This window comes from Syngnathus acus, chromosome 10 (genome assembly GCF_901709675.1).
Source record: "Syngnathus acus chromosome 10, fSynAcu1.2, whole genome shotgun sequence".
NCBI lineage: Eukaryota > Metazoa > Chordata > Actinopteri > Syngnathiformes > Syngnathidae > Syngnathus > Syngnathus acus.
The window spans coordinates 2,698,583-2,719,502 of NC_051095.1; the positions used below are offsets into that span (position 1 = coordinate 2,698,583).

The 20,920-nt window shown below is 45.4% G+C and overlaps 8 protein-coding genes across 12 annotated transcripts in view; 2 read left to right on the top strand and 6 right to left on the bottom strand.

Annotated features, from left to right (window-relative positions):
- LOC119129646 (C-type mannose receptor 2-like) overlaps nucleotides 1-20,920 on the bottom strand; it is a 902,042-nt gene that overhangs the window by 809,710 nt on the left and 71,412 nt on the right. The window lies entirely within an intron of this gene.
- Nucleotides 118-3,175, top strand: LOC119128196 (RNA-binding protein 4.1-like). The gene is made up of 4 exons (XM_037260439.1): nucleotides 118-214; nucleotides 1,192-1,617; nucleotides 1,702-2,347; nucleotides 2,606-3,175. The coding sequence occupies exons 2-3, from the start codon at nucleotides 1,209-1,211 to the stop codon at nucleotides 2,319-2,321; spliced, it is 1,029 nt and encodes a 342-aa protein (XP_037116334.1). The 5' UTR covers nucleotides 118-214; nucleotides 1,192-1,208; the 3' UTR covers nucleotides 2,322-2,347; nucleotides 2,606-3,175.
- Nucleotides 5,506-7,328, bottom strand: LOC119128200. Its single transcript, XM_037260444.1, has 6 exons — nucleotides 7,131-7,328; nucleotides 6,746-7,048; nucleotides 6,099-6,422; nucleotides 5,911-6,024; nucleotides 5,796-5,839; nucleotides 5,506-5,718 (listed from the first exon to the last, which is right to left on the bottom strand). The coding sequence occupies exons 1-6, from the start codon at nucleotides 7,171-7,173 to the stop codon at nucleotides 5,593-5,595; spliced, it is 954 nt and encodes a 317-aa protein (XP_037116339.1). The 5' UTR covers nucleotides 7,174-7,328; the 3' UTR covers nucleotides 5,506-5,592.
- si:dkey-165a24.9 (G-protein coupled receptor 4) lies at nucleotides 7,864-9,408 on the bottom strand. Its single transcript, XM_037260390.1, has 2 exons — nucleotides 8,396-9,408; nucleotides 7,864-8,318 (listed from the first exon to the last, which is right to left on the bottom strand). Exons 1-2 carry the CDS (start codon nucleotides 9,076-9,078, stop codon nucleotides 7,901-7,903), a joined length of 1,101 nt encoding a protein of 366 aa, XP_037116285.1. The 5' UTR covers nucleotides 9,079-9,408; the 3' UTR covers nucleotides 7,864-7,900.
- ugt5g1 (UDP glucuronosyltransferase 5 family, polypeptide G1) lies at nucleotides 9,667-12,369 on the bottom strand. Of its 2 annotated transcripts, XM_037260332.1 has the most exons (3): nucleotides 12,288-12,369; nucleotides 9,931-11,546; nucleotides 9,667-9,876 (listed from the first exon to the last, which is right to left on the bottom strand). In XM_037260332.1, exon 2 carries the CDS (start codon nucleotides 11,511-11,513, stop codon nucleotides 9,939-9,941), a length of 1,575 nt encoding a protein of 524 aa, XP_037116227.1. In that variant the 5' UTR covers nucleotides 11,514-11,546; nucleotides 12,288-12,369; the 3' UTR covers nucleotides 9,667-9,876; nucleotides 9,931-9,938. The 2 variants fall into 2 exon arrangements, with proteins under 2 accessions (XP_037116227.1, XP_037116226.1); XM_037260331.1 differs by having other exon boundaries at nucleotides 9,667-11,546; nucleotides 12,288-12,368.
- On the bottom strand, nucleotides 13,619-15,488 carry LOC119128249 (cornifelin homolog A-like). Of its 2 annotated transcripts, none has more exons than XM_037260508.1 (4): nucleotides 15,351-15,488; nucleotides 15,036-15,155; nucleotides 14,540-14,694; nucleotides 13,619-13,939 (listed from the first exon to the last, which is right to left on the bottom strand). In XM_037260508.1, the coding sequence occupies exons 2-4, from the start codon at nucleotides 15,142-15,144 to the stop codon at nucleotides 13,820-13,822; spliced, it is 384 nt and encodes a 127-aa protein (XP_037116403.1). In that variant the 5' UTR covers nucleotides 15,145-15,155; nucleotides 15,351-15,488; the 3' UTR covers nucleotides 13,619-13,819. The 2 variants fall into 2 exon arrangements, with proteins under 2 accessions (XP_037116403.1, XP_037116405.1); XM_037260510.1 differs by having other exon boundaries at nucleotides 15,036-15,151; nucleotides 15,351-15,410.
- On the bottom strand, nucleotides 15,802-17,270 carry LOC119128242 (cornifelin homolog B-like). Of its 2 annotated transcripts, none has more exons than XM_037260499.1 (3): nucleotides 17,144-17,270; nucleotides 16,918-17,072; nucleotides 15,802-16,400 (listed from the first exon to the last, which is right to left on the bottom strand). In XM_037260499.1, exons 1-3 carry the CDS (start codon nucleotides 17,244-17,246, stop codon nucleotides 16,176-16,178), a joined length of 483 nt encoding a protein of 160 aa, XP_037116394.1. In that variant the 5' UTR covers nucleotides 17,247-17,270; the 3' UTR covers nucleotides 15,802-16,175. The 2 variants fall into 2 exon arrangements, with proteins under 2 accessions (XP_037116394.1, XP_037116395.1); XM_037260500.1 differs by having other exon boundaries at nucleotides 15,985-16,352; nucleotides 17,144-17,261.
- si:dkey-112a7.4 (calcium/calmodulin-dependent protein kinase II inhibitor 1) lies at nucleotides 18,046-20,749 on the top strand. 2 transcript variants are annotated; one of them, XR_005098946.1, is made up of 3 exons: nucleotides 18,046-18,060; nucleotides 18,557-18,965; nucleotides 19,171-19,214. XR_005098946.1 is itself a non-coding variant. In XM_037260520.1 (3 exons), the coding sequence occupies exons 1-3, from the start codon at nucleotides 18,962-18,964 to the stop codon at nucleotides 19,811-19,813; spliced, it is 249 nt and encodes an 82-aa protein (XP_037116415.1). In that variant the 5' UTR covers nucleotides 18,588-18,961; the 3' UTR covers nucleotides 19,814-20,749. The 2 variants fall into 2 exon arrangements, 1 of the variants encoding a protein (XP_037116415.1); XM_037260520.1 differs by lacking the exons at nucleotides 18,046-18,060; nucleotides 19,171-19,214 and adding exons at nucleotides 19,286-19,453; nucleotides 19,737-20,749 and having other exon boundaries at nucleotides 18,588-18,965.

Below are 20,920 nucleotides of genomic sequence, written 5' to 3' on the forward strand. Positions count from 1 at the left end.
AAAATACACGTAAGAACACCAAGGTAAACGACACTGGGTTAGTCGAGACTGAAATATTCATGACAATACGCAAAATTATTTCATAAAACGTTACATTGAAGAAGCCATTTCCATCATCCGAACAATAGGGGGCAGTGTAGGTATGTCCGCCCCAGTCAGAAGCGGAAGTTCAAGTGGCAGGTCGCCGGTTTCTGCTCGGGTCTCCTAACAAAAGGTAGGCGAGACTTTAAGATGTATTGTAATGCTTTCACGTGTATTTCTATTCAAACAAAGTTTTCACAGGTTATCGTTTATGGGCTGGTCGCTCGTGTAGTTATTCATTTATTTGATTATTTAAAGACGTTAACTTGTGCCATTAGCACGGTAGCCGAAGCTAACAGATTCAGTGAACCTGAGAGTGGCGAGCTATTTCTAAAACAATTATAGTAATAAGCTAATTGTTGCACAACAATCCTCGCGGCTGATGTAAACAATCGCTATGTCAATGGAAAACGTTTTACTATGTATAAAGTTTGAATCTCGATGTAAAAATTTGCCCCGGGTTGAATGAATGGCAGCCATTTTGCGTAAACAAAGGAGCCATTTACACTGTAAAACGCTTAATGTAATAAAGCTTAACATCGATTAATGTCAGAAACCAATTGAAGGGCGCGCGATCGTTTTCTGAATTCACATGCTAATCTTTATCTATGCCCACATAAATGTCTGTAAATATCAACAACGGCCCCCAAATTTAGGAATTTATGGGTTTTAAGTGGTTTCCTCCCCCATAAAATAATAAGCTTAACATCACTTGATGTCAGGTAACTGCGATCAATTGTTACCAAAATCCATGTGGACATTTCTACCATAGCCGTATAAATAACTAAAAGTATCAACGCTAACACACTGGCATTTTGGATTTTGTGGGTATTAACAGATTTCTTACATTAAGTGATGTTAAGCTTTTCTCTATAGCGAACGTCAATGGGGTGAAAAAGGTTTCATGCTGTTAAAATCCTAGATATCATGGCGATTGTGTTTGTGATTTTCCTTAGCAATTAGGCGTTCAGCTCGTTTTACACTTGGATCAAAACATATTTTTATTGTGCTCACATCCTTCATCAGAAATTATCCATGTGGTCACGCTGTCATTGCGCACGCACTCGTGGAACACACGATTTTTTTCCTCCCCATTTGTTTCACATTTAGAAACAGGTCGTTTTAACATGGTGAAGATATTTGTCGGGAACCTGCCCCAAGAGGCAACCGAGGAGGAAATCAAGGCCCTCTTCTTGGAGCACGGCACAGTCACCGAATGTTCCATCGTCAAAAACTTCGCTTTCGTCCACATGGATGACCGCAAGGCTGCGACGAAAGCCATCAAGGCCTTGCATCTCCACAAGCTCCACGGCTCGCAGATCAACGTGGAGGCCAGCCATGGGAAGAACTATGGCGCGGTCAAGCTGCACGTTGCCAACGTGGAAAGGGGAATGGAAGAAGAACTCCGAGCGTTGTTCGAAGAGTATGGCAAGGTCACGGAGTGTGCCATTATTAAGAATTTTGCTTTTGTGCACATGCCGAATTCTGATGAGGCCATGGATGCCATCCAGGGAATTGACAATATAGAATTTCAGGGTAAGCGCTTCCTGTCACAGTGATCGTTATCTGTGTTTACCGCTGTTTTTGTCACACTTTGCCCCCCCCTTCTGTTGAATGCAGGTAAACGCATCCACGTACAGATTTCCAAAAGTCGCCCCCGTGACGAGCAGGAGGACTACCCTCCTCCCCCAGATGGTGGCGGGTTTTGGCCCCCGCCTTTCCCGGGAAACAGGCTGGAGCCTCCCCCGCCAGGCTTCATGAGAGGTCGCCCCATGGGCCCCGGTTACCCCGCCCCTCCTTTGCCACCCCCGCCCCCGAGGCGAGCCATGTACCCCGAAAGTCCTTACGAGGGTGATCACGGCGGTTACGGCGTAGTCGATTACTATGAAAAATACAGAGCCCGTCCTTACGGCATGGGTCCGGGTGGTCCACCGCCGCCCCCTCCGCCGCCTCCTCCCCCTCCCGGCGTCTCGCGCATGAACTCGCCGCTTGACCCGTACGAGCGTCGGCCGCCGCCTCCCCCCCCTCCTACGTCGGCGTACTACGGCCGAGATCGCAGCCCCCACCGCAGAGCGCCAAATGCGGCCTCTCCTCCGACCGGTAACGGCTACGCCTACGAGCGCTCCAGTATCGCTCCCGTTTCCCGGGTCCCGCCGTACGGACTTCCTCGGCCCAGGGACCCTTATGCACCGCGACTGCCGCCTCCGCCCCCGCCGCCGCCTGAACGCTACGGTTATTAAGCGAGGCCCCGGCATTTGAAGTTAAGGTGAGACTAGTCGGGAATGTAAAAGCCGAAATGTAAACGCGTACCGTTCGGTCCCTGCACAATGTAGATCTCACGAAGCGAGCCGCATGTGGAGGGCGTAAACTAAACTCTTGGAGAGAGCCGCTCTTGTCCGTGTGTTCGGTTTAACGCCGCGGCGAAGCCACGCGATTCCGGTTTGAACGTGCGGAAGCACAGCCAAAGCGCACGGTGTTTCGGGCTCTACGCCAACACCCTTCACTCTTATTTGCTCTTTTTCAGGATCGTCGTTCGCCTTCCTTCGTCGCCTCTCGCCACCATCGGATGTTCGTGGCGCTATCTACTTCCTGTCTGCGGCGGAGCGCGTTAATGTTCCCCTGCATTGCAAAGGAACTGAAATGCCGACGTCCTCGTCGATTTTTTTCTTTTCCCACGTTTTGCTCCACTTTTTACACAAATCCCCCCCCCTTGATTGTTTCATTGTGATGTAGAAAATTGTAATCTTTGCAGCCGAAATCGTTTTCTTTTTAAATTAGCTTCTAATATGTGACATTTTAGTTACCGGGTCTGAGTCGAAACAGTGAGTGTAAATGTCGACGCGCCTTGGTATTAAATGCGGAGCGGCACTCGACTCTCGACAAAAGCGACTCCCGTTGACGTCGAAACCTGAACGTGCTTAAAACCGCTGCTCGGAGCGCTCCTGTACCAACATACCCTGTCTGTGCACTCTTGTAAATTAAACCCAGCAGAAAAAACACTCAGAGTGGCCCTTAAAAAATGTGATAATCCCGGCGATCCATGTCCTCGTAAAAATGTTGTACGAGCTGTTGTCATAAACCCCAAAATAGTTCAGCAAAGGCCTCGCCTCCGTTTGTATCCCTGCGCGCGGCAGCCCCGTCACCAACCTCTTATGTGTGTGTATGTGGGGGTTGGGGGGCAGCAATGACAAGACAAAAACTTCCAAAAGCAGGTAAGTCCAGGGGCATCCACATCTGCTGTAAGTTTCAACCATTTCTACTATTTGTATTCTCTTTCCAGTTGAGGTCCCTAACACTCGGAGCCCAAATATTTGTAGAGACTAGTATTTTATTTTTGTCTTTTGGAAACATCTTCAAATTGATTGCTTGGGCTCACTTTTTTAACAGCTACTTTGGATTAGTTGCTAATTTTCATTTAGGAAATGTTTCATTAGTAGGAAAAAATGCTTTGTAGTTTTACCTGCACGAATAAACATTTTTAAATATAAAATCTGTTGTCATTGTCTTACAAAGAATCAAAATTTATTTTTGAAGGTGTCAAGTTGGTTGCATGTCGACCTGTTCTAATACAATTAAATAAAATATAGTGCCGTAAATATCTGGATTGTAGAGGCTTTTTTCTTGAAAGCAAAGTATTATGTGAACGTGACACGTGTAAATGTTCTCCTATAATCCAAAAATGTTCAATCAAAATAGAAAATCAGACGCCTTTGTTAGACTGATGCAATTATGCCATGTGTCCACAAGGCGGCAGAATCCTCTAAATTTGCAGATCGCGGTCAGATGACGTCAGCAGTTTCGAGCACCTCTTCACACGGATTTGGGTATGATGTCGCTGAACTCCAGCAGTTATTCTATTAAAAAGACAAATGTGTATACGTGCTCGCGTGTGTTTTTTTAACTTAAGATGGGGGGCAGTTTTACTTTGCTTCAACGTTTACATCGCCAACTGTTGGAACATTTTAGTTATTCAGCTGTCGGACGTACTTATGTGAAACGTCAAATTAAGTTCACGTAGTTTAGCTATATTGCAGTCATGTCCAAAGTCCGGCCCGCGGGCCAAATCCGGCCCCCGATCAGATTTCATACGACCCGCAGCTTCGTTCTTATAATGTATTATTTATGGACCGCCTGCACTGTCAAACTGAATATAAAAAATAAATAAAATAAAACTTGAACCTGTAATCCCTCCTATTACCAAAGGGTGGCAGCACCACCCCTCGCCGCTCATTTCTGCCATGGCGACCGCAAAGAAAACGAGGACAGTTGACATTGAGGGTCGCTTTCAAGAGAAATGGGAATTACAATACTTCTTCGCTGAAAATCAAGGCAATTGTGTTTGTCTAATTTCTAAAGAGACAGTTGCCTTGTTTAAGGATTTCAACCTAAAGAGACACTAGTAGACTAAACATCCTGACACATACGACAAGCTAACAGGGAGTAACCGCGCTGCTAAAGTGAAGCAGCTCCAAGTTGAAATGGTTAATGCTCCATGTTAATACTGTTGATGTTATAAACCTGTAGACATGACACAAACTATTGCTTTCTGAAAGATATTGTAAATGACATGAGCAAAACTCACTTGTTTTAAGTTTTAATAATAACAGACAAATTTGCATTACTTATAACTCCTGTTTAAAATGTTCATGAGGCAAAAATAATTTTAAACTCAAGGTATTTCAAACAGTTTGTTCAATGTTATCTGACTCTTCAGATATGAATGAAAGGCAGAATTTGTGTTTTTAGAGTTGTTCACATCTGCCTGAATGGCTTATATTTGGTTATTTTGTCATTTGAAAAATAAAGACAATTGTGACAATGAAATTTGTTTTATAACAGTGTGTATTTGCATGAAATTTTTGTCGTTAAAAAATGTCTGAAAAAACTATTGGCCCCCGGCCGGGCCCCTTCACTTTATTAAATCTGGCCCTCCTTGCAAAAAGTTTGGACACCCCTGCTATATTGTGTTCGAGAGTTTTTGGACATTCTAAAATTCCTCACTACAGCGGCATCTTTCTCGCACGTGCATCACGTTAAGCAAGTTACGTGAAATTGTTTTAATGTGTCAGGCGCCGCTGTGAGCTGACAACCCGACAACCACTTTTGGCGTCAATTCTTTTTTTCAACTTTCCACTGCTAGATTGGGCTCGCTTTCAAATGAATGTACTTCCTGTACGCTGCAAGTCATCCAACCACAAATGGGCCGCATGTCTTTATTTCGTTGACCCTTGCAAACAATGTTTTAAAATGGAGCAAGCCTTGCTCTCAAAACCGCGTCAACATCCTGTTTAGGGTCGCTGAGAACCACACAGGTTCCATGAAAGACATTAAACACTGTCACCAACTAAAACAAAATACTTCTTTACAATAAATTCCTCCGCTGGCATGCAAATGGTTTCACGTCATGAATAAAGGCCAGAACCATTTTCAAACATTGTTGGTCCACTATTTGTTTTATTATAAGACTCATATCTTACAATGCAATCGGGTATTAAGCGCCGATGATGTTGATCAATCTGCATGTTGGAGTCGCAATCCGGAGTAAACGCTCTCCTCCGGGCCCCTTTGTCTCCCGCTGTTGGACGATCTCATTTTGAATTCCAGAGCCACGTACGGCAAAGCGGGGTCATCCTCGTTCTGTGGGGAGTTGGATTTTGTACGTGAAAAGTGTGTGTTTATGCGTGTCATCGTTTCAAAGAATCTAATGGACCAACCTCGTCTGTATTGTCATCCGCTACATTTGGCTGTGATATTTTCCCTGTTAACAGAATCAAAAGACAATATATTTTTTACTCCACGTGCATATGAAAAGAACATTGAGTCCAATACCTGAGAAATTGTTGTCTTTTTGTCTCTTTTTGCAAAGGAGGACCGTAAGACAGACAATGACGAGGAGGGACGTAAGCAGAGATGCTAGCAGTATGTACAAGTGTATCTTTTCACCTGTGGAATGAATGCACACCATGTGAGATTTAAAAAAAAAAAAATTCTGGAACTTTTTAGGTCTAAGACTTCACCTCTGATTCCCATTTTGGACCCCTTTCCAAACACAATCTCCCCACAGGAGGCCACGGCGCAGTAATACGTCCCGGCGTCGGACAGGGTGACGTCCCGCTTGGACAGCATGTAAACGCAACCCGACTCCGACGCCGTCGCGCACCCGCTAGTGTTCTCCGAGTGCGCGTACATCAAGTGGGAGTCGCCCGAGGCCTTTCGGAACCAGTAGACCGTGTGTCCCCCGTCGCTGGTTCCAGGGTGCATGGTGCAGTTCAGGGTGGCGGACCCACCCGGGGACACTGTGATGGACGTCGGATGCTGGAAGACGGACAGGCGACCGGATTCTGAAAGGGAACTAAAAGCTCAGAGCCAGGAACCACGTTTGGTAAGTGTTCATCATTGCCTGGAATTTGATTGACAGGTTTTCGCCTTTTTTTCCCCCCCAATTTGGTTGTTTTTCTTTGGGCGCGGGTTTTTTTTTTTTTTTTACATTTTAACTTTTTTTTTTTCCCAAAAACAACCACAATCTCAGTCACTCAAAAATGAATATAAAATAAAAATTAATTTTTACTCTCTAATAGCCGTTGGGATTTGCTTTTTGGCTTCAGCACTTTGTCGGCAATACGTTGATATTTAGGCGAGTTAAATGCCGAAAGAGACGCCATACCTTTTACAAGCAAAAAGATTCCACTCTCAAAGGTAATGATATTGAGTTTGCTCTGGCCGCAGTAGTACATGGCCGTGTCCGAGAGCTCCACGTCAGAAATGTTCAGATGGAAGAAATTTTCTCCGGTGTGGAATTTTATCCGCTTGTGGCTGTGAGGGGTTTGCTCGTAAATGTAGAAGGACAAAACTACTTGCGGACGGTCGCCTGCCACCTGCTTGTACCAGGACAGATATTTGGCGCCGGGCTCAAAGTAGCAGGGCAGGCTGACATTGTCACCCAGACTGGCAAAACGCACACTCGCATCTGAAACGCACACAAAAGCACGTTAGAATGGCTTTGCAATTAAAAATAAAAATATATATAATTTTGTAATGACGGAACTTACCTGCTCTAAAAAGAGCAACCAACAGCACGCCGAGCTTGAACATCCCGTTCTCCGTTGAGACTTCTGCCTTAATGGCGGTGTCACCCAAAAAGGGCTTGATGTGAAAAACAAGCCTCTTCCTCCAGTGGAAAAAAAAAAATTTCTTCTCGGCTCAAAGGCGTTGCAGAAGTTGTGTCGTATGTGCTCGTGCAACAATCTTCAAAATGTACCCGTGTGTCTGCGTGCGCTTTTTTTCTCAACATTTCAATCGTTTTGTGGGCTGGATCCTTCTTGTTCACTGCACAGATGACCCGGACGACACCTAGTTGCAATTATCTTGCAGGTCAAAGGCCATTTATTCATCCAAAATGTCTTGAATTGAGTTTTTCAATACATAAAAGCGATTTCTGTCCAATTACAACCAAGGCAATCGTTAGCGTTTTTTTCCAAAATGTTATTAGTTTTTGTGACACCAGAGATTCTGCTATCTTAAGCTTGCAATGTTTTTTTTTTTTTTGAAAAAATAAATTGTCATATTAAAAAAAAAAGTGCATGCCTACATATCAGTGTTGACGTGACACACACACACAATTAACAAATACATCAAGTTTAGCTTCGGCCCACTTAAAGCCCTGAACTAAATGTGACCTCAAAAATATATATTGTAGTCTGGCACAAAGAGTACTTTTTTCACGCAGTACTACTACTTCGCCCCCCCCTAGAATATACAGTAATTATTTATTTTTTTAGAGGATTTCAAAGGGGTCTTTGGAATCTGGCAAAGAAAGCCTTCAGGCAACAAGCAGATTATTTTGTCCACTTTCCTTGTCTGGATCCGGATGAGCTCTGCTGCTCCCAGCTGTCACTTTGCCAGCGTTTTGGCCTCGCCCGGAGCAAGGCAGCGACCTTCTCAGCTCCAGCCGCGCGTCAGCGCACAGGAAAATGTAGAAGAGGGGATCGAGCATGGTGTTGAGGCTGGTCAGCCCGTAGCACAGGCGGTAGAGCAAGAAGATGGAGCGCTCCAGCGCGCACGGCTCGTCGGCCTGCAGCAAGGACGCAAATCTGTAGCCGCCTACCAAGTGGTACGGTCCGAACACTACGATGAAGTTGACCGTAATGACCACCAGGACGCCGACGATCTTGCGACGCTCGTGGGCCGACAGGGAGGGAGAGTGGCGCAGGGTGACCCAGATGTGGGCTGACGTGTAGCTGAAAGTCAAGTATGGAAAAAAAAAAAAGAATGACACATGATTATAGGATGGAAGCGTTTGCGTGTTCAGGCTTACCCGAGTATGGCGCACGGCAACAGGAAGCCCAGAGCCACAGTGGTGATTTTGAAGTGGGCATAACGGGGGCTGACAGGATACTGCTCCAGACACAGTCGCCGCTCCGAGTCAAAAACGGATGGCAAGAGTCCAGAAAGGCAGAAGAGGAACGTGAGCGTCCACACCGCCAAGCCCGACACTGCGGCCACCCGGACCGTCCTAACCCTGCGGCTGCTCAGCGGGAACACGATGGCCAGGCAGCGGTCCAGCGCTATTAGGCACAGGAACATGACGCTGGCGTAGACGTTGACGTAGAACACGTAGCCCACCAGCTCGCAGGTCAGCTGACCGTAGGGCCAGCGGTGGCTGCCCTGCAGGTACAGGATCCACAGGGGCAGGGTGAGCAGCTGCAGGAGGTCGGACAGAAGCAGGTTGAGGATGTAGACTCGCTGGCATCCGCCGCTACCCGAGCGACCCAGGTGGTACAGGCCCCAGAGCGACAGCAGATTGCAGGGCAGGCCCACGGCGAAGACCAGGCCGTAGATGCAAGTCAAGCCCGGGACGTCCGTCTCCAAGGGGAGGCCGCAGCTGTCGTTGGACATGACGAACGCCGCACGCCTACACGCCACTTTGCCATTCGAGAAGACAAACTTCTTCTGAGATATTCCTACGGAGGCCAGATTTGGGTTTTGTCTGCCAAGCATCCATCAGGGGACAAACAGCACCTGCGGCAACGGGAGCAAGAACATCACCTTCAAGCGAACGCAACGACTTTCTTGTTGCTGGGTGACCTGCGCTCAACAAGTGCTGGGAACGCGGCGTCTGGACCGACTTTTGTCCATTCTTTGATCGTTTCCTCCACAGGAAGCCAACGTCTTGGCTTTTACGGGCAACATCCTGAGATAGGAGAACGCCTTTTGGGCTTGGGCAAAAACATACAGAAGCTACAGGTCACGCTACAAGCTGGAAAATCTGCCGTTAAACGTGTGAATGTATGTATGTACGTTAGGATTTCGGGAGTTTGCAATATTCGGAGGGTTCAGACAATTGATATCAATGTGAGAATTGTTTCCTGACACATCAACAACTCACAGTTTTGAGTTTTTTTATTGTCTGTAAAAAAAATGTCTGTAATTTGGAAAAAATTATCAAAGGCATGACCTCGATATGGACAAGGTTATGGGATTTCATATTCGAAATGTTATGTACTTTGCTGGGAGGGAAAACACAATTGCAATTGTCCTGGGGAAGAATGGCTGTGTGGAGACAATTGGTTTCAGGAAGTATTTTTTAAAAAGGAAAGCTTGTTCATGTCCAATCGCTCATTTTGCTCCCTTGAAAATGCCACCAGACTGATTTATTGATTAAAAAAAAAAAAATCCAACATAATGACGAACAACAAACCGACACCCCTGTCCCAGCATATAGAGACGAACTTGACCTGGTCACCTTTTCTACGCTAACGTTGCTCTGCATTTTGATTCCCAGGCAGCAGCAATGTCGGGTTCAGTGGTCAAAATGAAACGAGTGCATACTGACAACCAATATCAACAATCAGAATGTTTCATTCGCGTTTCATCTTTCTACCGAACCGCCGACAGCAGACGGTCTTACACGTGAACATGGAAATCCACGCAAAAGTCGCGACGACAGCGGTGATGAACAGAACCACGTCCAGGCAGAAGTAGGAGTACCAAGGCAGGCTGTACCCGACTGGCCGCAGATGCGACGCTCCTCCGTGCCTGGTGACGTACTCGATCCAAAAGATGGCGGTCTCCAACGGAGGCATCGGGCGATCGTGATGGAGACGAGAGAGTCGGCGCATGTTATCGCGGTAGGTCGGATTCTCCAGGATGTCCCTGAGAGCTTCCAGGAAGCCTTCCACGGTGAGCGATTTGGCCTCCACCACTCGGGCTGCCCCACGCACCTTCAGTCGCAATAGGTTGTCAAACTGGTCAAAGAGCAGCGGCAGACCCAGAACCGGAACCCCGTGGTAGATGGCCTCGTACATGCCGTTGGTACCTCCGTGAGCGACAAAGGCGCGGGTTTTGGGGTGTCCCAAGAGGTCATTCTGAGGCAACCAGTCCACCAACAAGGTGTTGTCGCCCAACAATGAAGGCTTCTCCCCCTTGATCCTCCAGACCACCTTCTGGGGGAGCTGAGCGAACGCAGCGGCGATGGCTTCGGTGACATCACGGGGCAGGGCCGACACCAGCGTTCCCAAAGACATCACCACCACCCCGTGCTCCCCCGAGCTCTGCACGAAGGCTTCCAGATCCGCAGGCAAGGGTTTGGCCTTCTCACACTGGAAACCCCCCACGTAGAACACATTTGGCATGGTCGGCCGCGGGAGCTCAAAGATAAAATCTGACCTCACCAGCCAGATGTCCGCCGCATGCTCCAGGGTGAACAAGTCCGTTTTGGGTGGAAAGTGGCGCCGGAACAAATCCGCATAAACCGGGTTTATGTAAAAGTGGAGTTCAATGAGACTGTAAACGTAATGTAGCATGTTCTTAAGCCTTCCCGGGAAATCCATCTGATCATCCAGCTCACTTCCGGGCACGGGGACGTAGGAGAGCGGGGACGGGGCCATGGCAAAGTGGCTCTCGCCATTATTCATCCAACGCACGTTGAAAACCATCGGCAACTTGAGGTAATTCCCCAGAAGCACCCCCACCGTCAGGCCGGGATCCGTTAGCATCAGATCAAACTTGGCCTCTCGTAGCTTTGCAACGAAAGCAGGGTTGTCCAACATCTCGCCGGCTGCATCGGCCAGAGTTTTATGTCCGGTCGCCAACAGGTTTGTGATCAAGCGCTGCTGGTAGAAGGTCGTCAAGAAGCCGGCGGACCGGCGGACCTCGAGAACATTCAAGAGCAATTTATTGTAGTAGTCCTTCTTGTTGCCGTCCTCCAACATGCGGGCGGTGATAGAAGTGTAGAAGGAAGCGTTGGTCGGGATGTACCAGCTGTTGGGGGAGTGCAGCACCGTGAGTTGGTGTCCTCTGGAGTGCAGCACTTTCAGGATCACCTCCATGTTGATCCAATGGCTGCCGTCCACCGGCACCACCAGGATCCTGCTGCTGTCCGTTCCAGCCGGCCATAGCGACAGGAAGCCCAACGCTGCGAGGAGCGCTGCCATAGTCTTGGGAAATTCCCGGGAGAGACGATCTAACTGCACGGGGAAAGAGATTAAATTAGTAAACCGGGTTGCAACTTGAATGGAAATGCGCAAAACCCGACAGGTATGTCTTTTTAGCCACACAAAATGTTAAGCAGCCTATATTATCTGTATTTTTCTCCATTGTTTTTTTATGGAGGTACAAATTTGAGTGGAAACTATTTGCCGACCACTGGCAAGATCGGAAGTACACTACCGTTCAAAAGTTTGGGGTCACAAAATTGTTTGGGTGACCCCAAACTTTTGAACGGTAGTGTATATATTTATTTAGATAATTATTTATAGATTATGTATATAATCTTCTGTGTAAAAAATCTTATAATATATATGTATACTTATATTCATAGATTATATATAATCTTATACAAATATAAGATATAATTTATAATATTTAATCCATAATATTTTATTATAATAATATTTACACTACCGTTCAAAAGTTTGGGGTCACCCAAACAATTTTGTGACCCCAAACCTTTGAACGGTAGTGTACGTATATCACAAATCGCATGTAGTCCATGTCCTAATAAGCTAGCAGAGCTAGCTGAGCAGAGCAGTCACACATTTTTTTTCAACTTCATACACAAAATGAGTCAGAGTGTCTACAACTTCCATGAGGCACATGGAACTTTGTCTCTGCACGCCCCGTCCCGTTATTATTTTCCAAAAGACTGAATGATCGAACCCACAATAGTATCAAGCGGATAAATTGTGCAAAATGCTCAGGTAGCTCACCTTTGTTGTTTTAAAAAACACACTTTTACTTCCCGACTCTGTGATTCCCTGCAACACCAAATACACAACCTGCCAGGTCAGAGTCCAAGGTTGAGAAAGCAATCACTCATGTGACATGTGACGAAATTCGAAAAGTGAACGCGAGAAGTCCGACTCGTTTCTGTATCGTTCATCCTGGCAATGATCTGACAACAAAACAGAATGAAACCATTTTTGTCACACTTTTATGTATGGCATTAAAATGTGTCCTTCTTCCAAGATATCTTTGTGGGCTATAACGTTTGTGCTCAGACATCCATGACTTAATGTTTAACAGCACCTCCACATAGATGCTAATTACTAGCCCGCAAGCCTACGGTGTTTCTCATTATTTGTTAGCATTTAGTTAGCAGAAGCTACACTGAGTGCTTGCTTTGAATAAACGAGTAATGATCTTTGTTTAATGGTTTGACGGGAAGGTAAGCTTCAGCTGAGAGTTGCAGGAAAAGCCTACAAGAACATCCGAATTTTCCTTAGGGTTAATCAGAGGCATTTGAACTGCTATAACACCCATTTAATATACCGTAATTTTCGGACTATAAGTCGCGGTGTTTTTTCATAGTTTGGGTGGGGGGGCGACTTATACTCAGGAGCGATTTATATACATATATATGTTTTTTTTTCACTTTTTTGGGCATTTTATGGCTGGTGCGACTTATACTCCGGTGCGACTTATAGTCCGAAAATTACGGTAGTCAAATTTGGAGCAATATATTGACTTGATGGACTGAGTTGCATGGAAAATTCCAAGCAGTTTCTTGAGGCCTTAATGAGACCAGGAGAAAGTACGACGGGAACGGCAGTAACGCAGGAAATGGCAAAGTCACACGCGAAACAAGGAAAATAACGTGAGCAAGAAAAAGTATGCTCCAGTGATGTTCTCAAGGTCCATCTGCAAGCCAAACTCTCAGGACACTCGCCAGTCCACCAAGGCTTCCTTCCTGCAATTGTCCCACGCCTCACGACGGTGACACATTTGATTCCCCGGGTGCTCCTCCGACAGACGCTTTTGTTTGTTTTCTCTGTGGCCAGTCATTTTGCAGCCATTTCACACGATGCTCTCCGTTCACGTCAACCATTGGAGACAGCTTTGGAAAGTTCCGCGACTTCACACTTGGATTCAAACACACTTAAGTTACTGATGTTTTTTTTTTATTTCAGCGCTTAATACAAACAAAACATAGAAATATTGACATTCATTGGAATCTTTCATCTTTATTACAAATATTTTTAATTAAACCTGACTATGATGTGCTCTATCAAAACAACAAGCTAATCTTTTTTTTTTTTTCTTCAACGACGTGACATAGGTCAGGTCTCCAGATTTATTCTAAGTGACGTGACGTATATCCTAAAGTTCAATCAGCTGTTAGGTGACATTCCAAGAGTGGCGACGTACTCGGACCCAATCAGATATAGATAAAACACAAAGTCCCAGAATGTGCTCACGGCTCGAGCGATGACGCAAGGGATGAAGACCTCGGGCATTTTTTTCAAGGTGCCATGTTGACGAACGTGATAGGGTTTTTTCTGACTTGGATTTCGCGGGAGATTTGGCACCAGGTGCACGGGCCGCAGCAGCAAGCGTAGATGCAATCGCTGCAAACTGTACCCTGTGGACGACAAAATGACACTACAAATTGAACCAGGACATTTATTGCTCAATTGTGCAGTTGATAGAAAAAGTCTACACACCCTTGTATGAATACCAAGTTTTTATAAAACAGACTCAAAAGATTCATTTAAAAACTGTTCCCACCATTAATGTGAGCAATTTTCTTGACAACTGATTCGATTTCTTTCACCCCCCCAAAAAATCAAAAAAAAAAAAAAAAACCAACTGAGATAATATGGTTGCAAAAGTGTACACACTCTCGTAACTGGGATGCAACTTGTGTAAAATGGGAGTCATTTCAATTGCCTTTGATTAACCCCAAACACATTTCAGATGTTCTTGGAGGCTGAAAGGAGGCCGAATAACAGCAGTTGCTATTTTGAACCGTTCATAATTCCCTCCACTTTGTTTTAGGCGTTTGTGCCAAACATATCTTTCAGAATTAAAATCAAAAAGGTTCAATCTTGCTTTCATCAGACTCTTAATGATATCTTTTAATCTTGAACAGGGTTTTTAAATTGCAAGTAGGGAGGAATTATCAACCGTTAACAATAAGTCAACTTTGAAACTATTCCGTTGCGGTTGTGTGAATGAATACCTGAATGCCGTAGCGTTGGCGTACGGACACCCGAAGGGCGGTGGTCATGGGCGGGATGATCCCAAAGGCATCCAGCAACGGCAAACAAAGACACTCACCGGCGTCGTGCGACGTTTTACACGTGAAACACGGAAGGCACCAGAAGGCAAAACAACCTGGATAGAAAAAAGAATATTATCACTAAAACAGTGGACATTCAGTTACACTTTTGAGGGTCTCGAGACTTGTCAAGACTCCCCAATTCTCTAGGCATCTGGGCAAATTCATTAATTTCTCGCCCTAGTTCCTTTCTCTTATCACGCCCGCATCGTGGCGCTCATTAAGTGTTCACGTCACGTAGCGCCTTTTATCATATAAAGCATCAAGGACAGCTGAACTAACCGTGCCTTAACCCTTCCCCGTCACGCCTCATCTCCAATATGAAGCCTCTGATAGCATTCTTGGCGTTGAATCATGTCTAGCCATCATCGACTGCACACGCAACACACTCGCTCACATTGTGGCAGGTCGTCGAAGCAGTCGCAGATGTCCGAGCTCCACTGGTTGTTCAGGCTGGTCATGGTGGTCATGGTGAAGGGTTTGGGTTGGTTCATCTGGTAAGACATAGCTGCGCTATCTGCCACAAATGACCACAATCATGAAAACAGCCAACGCTAACAATTAAATTCAACTTGATATTCACTGCCGACCCATCTTTGACGTCTATAACCGTCATTGGCACTGAATGACTCAAATAGGACTCAAGTTTTCACCAATATGCGAACATTCATAGCATTCCTTGGTAGTAAAGATGAAAAGCAGGACAACTTACAAGAGTGGAAGTCGTACGTGTTCCTGTCGTAGGAGGTAGTGACTGATGCACGAGCCTCCACACGGTTCTTATTTTATAGACGGTCGTGTCACAGTAACTGGTCGGGCCGGTCCAATAGCGTGCGATAATGAAATTGCACAGAATGGAGCCGACTGACTCTCCTGATTAGATTACCGTTATGCAAAACATATTGAAAGGTGTCAAAAGGATGTTGGATATGCTGTCTTGTGTACACAAGCCTGATGCCTGACATATTTGTTCTTTTTTCATTAACGTCATTGTTTATATTATAATCATTTTCTTCAGGATCAGAAGAGATTCGTGCTGACAATCTGAAATTCACATAAGAAAAAAACATTTTTTGTTTGTGGTCAGAAAAGACAAAGACTTCAAATAGATGGTTAAATCTCTTCATACCTCCTTAGTTCTGCTGGAGTACCACAAGGCTCAATACTGGGTCCTCTTTTATTCAGTCATGTCAATCAATCAATCACCAAATGCTTGCAGAACTGATTGTGTTGCTTCCATTTGAATACAAAACAGCAAACAAAAATCATTGTTTTTCTCCCGACAACCAGCAGAGGGAGAGCAACGAGGAGTCTTTGTGGGTGGAGAAAAACATGTATCCTCCGGATTAGTCTTTTCCCAACTATACCATTTATTCATTTAACTTTGCCAGCAGCAGAAAGTGACCGACAGAAATTTCGAATCCTCTTCCAGAAGATGGCAGAAGGTCTAAATACTGTTGAAAGTCACACAAGAGAAATGTTTATTTTATTTTTCGTATTGTCTTGTTGCCTTGTCCCGAGTAGTCTGCCCTGTGGTTCAGACCAAGTGCGCTCCCTGCAGGGGAGTCAATGCCGTGTATTTGTCCGAGAAAGAGGAGGAGGACAAAGAGGAGGCGGCGTGAAATGCAGCTCTTCTTTTCAGCTCTCTGGAGATCTGGAGCCAAGATAGCGGGTAGCAGCAGCATCCGTACAGGCAGTCGCCCCACACGCTCCCCTGGAAGAGAGCACGAGTGGGAGGATCCAGCCAAAGGTGAACATTTACCTGGACTCAGACAGCCATTATAAATCATCCTATATTTGGATGCAAAGCAGAGACATGCTTCAAGTCGATGAAACCACTAATGTCATTACGATGCACGTACTGAGTTTGAGATTAATTTTCATTTATTTTTCATCTCAATCCTGCAAATTCTGAACGCTTGCTCCGCGGCCCACTCCGCCTCCGGAGGTGCCAACATTATCAACCACCTTCTTCTTTCATGGCAATGCTCCAACTCTACAGCAAAGCCGCCCCCACCTGCATCTTTGTTTCTCAATCCTAGCCCAGTCCGGACTCTAAAAGTCACTGCCAGCCATCTTAATCTACATTAGGACGCATTTCTCAATTAGAATTTAAGTAGTTGGGCGGAATCTTAAGGACAAAAACATCTTTGGACTGCAGTGGAGCTACGAATATTGTTTCGTTGACACTGGAAAGGTTGTCTCTAAAATTAAACTATGTCTCAACCTCAATGATTTAAAAATTGCCAATGAAGATATGGCTTGACGTGTGTGCGTACCTTTATGCCGTATTTTTCCCTGACAGAGGCCCTCACGGCGAGGGAGGCCGGGGGTACGCAGCCAAGACAGTCCAGCAGCGGCAGAAGAGGACACAGGCCCGCCTTCCTGGCCACCTTACAGGTGAACAGTGGCAGGCAGCACAGTGCAAAACAGCCTGCACAAACACACCCAGTGGGGTCATCGCACGATGATCTCATCAGAACACCCCCAACCAGGTACACTTACAGTCCCCCACGTCTTGATGGCAAGCACACAGGCCCGTGCTCCATTGCGCCCCCTCCTGGGTGCGCCAACTTTGCGGCTGGGCCCCGACCACATGACGAGACATCTCAAATCATCTTTTTCTTGTTGAATTGAATGAAACCGACCAGCTTATTAAAAAAAAAAAGAACTCTATAATATTCTACTTTATCAAATAGTTTGCGCATCAGGATTTATTGCTTCAATTCATTTCCTTGCCCTTTCTGGAGTACCAGCCTTAGCCAATGGGTGGCAGTATAATACAGTTATGCAGACACCAGCAAAGAAGACTTTCACAACTACTGTAACTGCATTAATGGTGTCACAAAATGTATTCAAGTTTTACACTGGTACATTATTTTGACAAGATAATATAAGGTGTTGGAAATACAGTGCTCTCTTTGACGATGCAATGTTCATGACTAAACAAGGCAACATTTTAAGGACATGCTAACTACTATCTTTACTTATTAACACACAAGCATTTCTTTCGGCCTCCAGTAACATTCGGGCTCTGACCGGAACTCAGCAGACCGGATACGACCCTGTTGACTTTGGTCAATGTTTAGCTCAAGAGTCTTCAATCAGTCATCTTTTGGTGAAAACAAAGCAAGTGGATGTTTAATAGAAAAAAAAGCACAACTTACCTGACTTGCATAATCCTTGGAAGTCTGTGTTCCTTTTTGACCACTTTATGTCTTTGTGCTTGTTTCTTTTAAGTGCAGTGTTTTGGTGTCCACACAACATGACACTGTTTTGGGATAAACAACAACCAGTTCCCGTGTGACTCTGCTGAGCCAAACACTTTGCTAGTTTCTTGTTGGGAACTCTCCAAAGTGTGCAAATGTTCAAATTGTTCACACCTTCAGATGTGTCTGTTGCTCACGTGGATACTGCACACTGTAAAAAAGACTTTTTTTTTTTTTTGTCCTGCAGCGTAAAACAGGAATTTAAGTTGGAAGAATTTTAAAATATAAACTATTGACAGTTATAGCACTAATATTAGTTAGCACAACAGAGGGTTTTATCCAAAGCTTTAAATTTTGTGGCACATTTTTCATTATTAAATAAAACCGCTGGTCAAACTGAAACTTAAAGGCCACAAACTTTGATAATAGTTCCAGTTGGGCGATTAAACCAAATATTTTAAGATTGTCTATTGTGAAAATTGGCTTTCTTACACTTACATTTATTCATGTATGATCCCCCGACTTAAACACAAAAAAGACACTAAGCAAAATGATTTAGAGCAAATAAATTGCTTTGTTTTCCTAACATTGATATCAACAATTCACATTTTAAAGTTGCTCCAACTTTCACGACCGTTTCATCCCACAAAAGTGCAACTCGTGTTTTTTACTGTCTGGTCACGTGACAAAAGCATCTCATGATTTATAGATGGCGATTGTCAAGGTGTGCCACTCATTGGCTGAGGCTGAGTCACGCTCGTCGCTGTGACGTAAGCAACTCCGCATCACCTCCTACAGTTAAAGTTTGTGCTCAATGACAGCAGGCGTCAGCAGCAGTGTGGCTTGCTTACATCGTACGCTCAACGACGCGCACATTTTGGGGAGCACCGGGAAGATAAAGCGGCCGGAAAAGCCCACAGCAGAGAGGCTCCTTTAAATAAATCCACGCTCGCCTTCTCTTCTGCAGCGCGTCGAGCAAGTGTGAGAGAGGGAGGAAGAGAGAGAGCGAGAGAGAGAGAGAAAGAGAGAGAGCCCCAGTAAACAACAACACGGCTGTGGTGAGGCTCCTTTCATTTTTCGGCGATTCGTCACTGCGGCTTCAGATGAGGAGGATATGGGTAATTATTATTCGCCATTGAATCTTTGGAAACAGATAATGTACTGATGGAGCGCATTTGGAGCAAGATTTTAAAGGAATGTCGACTGGGTGCTTTTAGTTTGATAAACGGTGTTTTTTTTTCTCAACTTTAATTTCAGTTGGTTCGATAGGCTAGAAGGTATTCGCTGAATTTATTTGAACGTGTTTATTATTTGAATTCACAGCCCAGAATTGAATCGTGAGAGCTCTTCCGGAAGTGAAGCTCAGCAACAACAAAGCTCGACTTCTTTTGCTGTGGGGACATCTAGCGGCTGAAATAGTCGCTGCGCCTCCTTGCAGACATGTTTGGCGCTTCTGGCGTCCCCGAGCTGATCCCGCCGGCGGGGCCGCCAATGCAGCCTGGACCCGGGGCCCAGCACGGCCAAGGCAGCGGGCCCAATGTTCCTAACCCTCAGCGGCTTGGCCAGAGGGCCCCCAAGCTGGGACAGATTGGTCGCTCCAAGAAAGGTAAGACTCCAAGAGTGAATTGCTCTCTGTGGATTTCAAGCAACCGCATAACAGAGCTTAACACATCATGGGAAATTCTGCAGATGGGCTGACGAATAGCGTCATCATCACGGTCTCGTAACTTCTCAAGCAAATAACACAAATGGTGGCGCAACATTTGTAGACAGATAATACAAATTCTCAAATATATTCTTTATGTTCTGTGAAGAAAGACTAATATTACCAAGCGAGAGGCGTGCCATGTAGTGATGTGGGTTCAATCCTGACCCTTTTGTCATTTTAGTGGACTTGGACGACGAAGTACTGGACGACATCATGAACAACAACGGCCAGTGTCCCGTGTCTCTCCCCATGTCCTGAACCAGGAGACCTCCTTCCCAGTGTCTCCATCTCGGCCTGCGGTCGTCTCCAAGCGATGGCGCAACTTGGCCCGCAGAGGGCGCCGGCGGGAGCCTCCGCCCACATTGTAAAATACAAGCAATTGATTTCACCTCATTTCAGACTTTCCATGGCGCCGCACGTCCCGGGAGGTCTGCGGCGACCTGCCGACTGAGCTTCTGAACGAGTGCCGGTGAGAAGATGCTGGTTCTGCCCCCTCTTGTGACGGCTTTACGGCATCTGGTTGTCCACTCGGCTAACCTCCATACTGCTAACACTGGTAGTGTGCCTACTGTATAACCCAGTGAATGAAAGTTTTGTTATTTATGACATGAGAAAAAGGTACTGATTTTTTTGTTTGTAAAATGTGAAGTTATGTGCTTTCAAAGAAATCATTTCTAATTGCTACTTTGTCAACTATGAAGTTGTTTGCACTTTGTGGGGATGCCCGTGACGCGTGTTCTTTGCATGGAGCATCTCTTTTTTTAAGGGCTACGTCGTCATACTTTTGACACCGCACCGCTGTTGCCTGCATGCTGAGCTGCCCGTGGCTGGATGAGCCTGTACAGTCGTGAATGTTTTCGAGTCCCCTGCCATGTTCTTGTCAATCTACTGGAGGTTACGATTTACTCAAGGAGCTGGTGGAAACAAGCTTGTGATTTGCTGTGACAATCACACCCTGACAAAAAGCACCAACTGACTATTAGGATGATCATTATTGTTGTACTGAGATGCTCATTCTTGTATAATGTGACTTTTGTTTTTTTCTTTCTAATTTTTTGAGGGGGGGGGGGGCTGTGAAATTGTAACACTTTAAAAAAAAAAGTTTATTTGATGTGGACTTTGTTGGCTGTTTGCATGAAAGTGGACAACTTTTCAAATCTGCATCCGGGGAAATAAACGTATCTTTATCGAGGATATTGTGGAAAGAAACCATTTTTGACCATGGCGACGTAAGAAGCGACTGCTCTTGTTGCCAATTTTGACTTATGTTTTTCCATAGTTTTGCTAATTCCCTCTTCTTTTAGCAAACAGACAACATGAACAAAATATGTTACAATGCCTTTATTTTTACATACTATCAGCTAC

Excerpts from the sequence above, each read along its gene's own strand:
- LOC119128196 (XM_037260439.1), top strand. The coding sequence starts at position 1,209 with ATGGTGAAGATATTTGTCGGGAACCTGCCCCAAGAGGCAACCGAGGAG. Across the intron at positions 1,618-1,701 it reads TGACAATATAGAATTTCAGG|GTAAACGCATCCACGTACAG; the intron begins GTAAGCGCTTCC and ends TGTTGAATGCAG.
- LOC119128200 (XM_037260444.1), bottom strand. The coding sequence starts at position 7,173 with ATGTTCAAGCTCGGCGTGCTGTTGGTTGCTCTTTTTAGAGCAG. Across the intron at positions 6,423-6,745 it reads AATCTTTTTGCTTGTAAAAG|AATCCGGTCGCCTGTCCGTC; the intron begins GTATGGCGTCTC and ends GTTCCCTTTCAG. Across the intron at positions 5,719-5,795 it reads CGGATGACAATACAGACGAG|AACGAGGATGACCCCGCTTT; the intron begins GTTGGTCCATTA and ends AACTCCCCACAG.
- si:dkey-165a24.9 (XM_037260390.1), bottom strand. The coding sequence starts at position 9,078 with ATGCTTGGCAGACAAAACCCAAATCTGGCCTCCGTAGGAATATCTCAG. Across the intron at positions 8,319-8,395 it reads TTGCCGTGCGCCATACTCGG|CTACACGTCAGCCCACATCT; the intron begins GTAAGCCTGAAC and ends CTTGACTTTCAG.
- ugt5g1 (XM_037260332.1), bottom strand. The coding sequence starts at position 11,513 with ATGGCAGCGCTCCTCGCAGCGTTGGGCTTCCTGTCGCTATGGCCGGCT.
- LOC119128249 (XM_037260508.1), bottom strand. The coding sequence starts at position 15,144 with ATGTCTTACCAGATGAACCAACCCAAACCCTTCACCATGACCACCATG. Across the intron at positions 14,695-15,035 it reads CTTCGACGACCTGCCACAAT|GTTGTTTTGCCTTCTGGTGC; the intron begins GTGAGCGAGTGT and ends TTTTCTATCCAG. Across the intron at positions 13,940-14,539 it reads GCCAACGCTACGGCATTCAG|GGTACAGTTTGCAGCGATTG; the intron begins GTATTCATTCAC and ends TGTCGTCCACAG.
- LOC119128242 (XM_037260499.1), bottom strand. The coding sequence starts at position 17,246 with ATGTCTCGTCATGTGGTCGGGGCCCAGCCGCAAAGTTGGCGCACCCAG. Across the intron at positions 17,073-17,143 it reads CCATCAAGACGTGGGGGACT|GCTGTTTTGCACTGTGCTGC; the intron begins GTAAGTGTACCT and ends GTGTTTGTGCAG. Across the intron at positions 16,401-16,917 it reads GGGAAAAATACGGCATAAAG|GTAAATGTTCACCTTTGGCT; the intron begins GTACGCACACAC and ends GTCTGAGTCCAG.
- si:dkey-112a7.4 (XM_037260520.1), top strand. Across the intron at positions 19,454-19,736 it reads GATTGGTCGCTCCAAGAAAG|TGGACTTGGACGACGAAGTA; the intron begins GTAAGACTCCAA and ends TTGTCATTTTAG.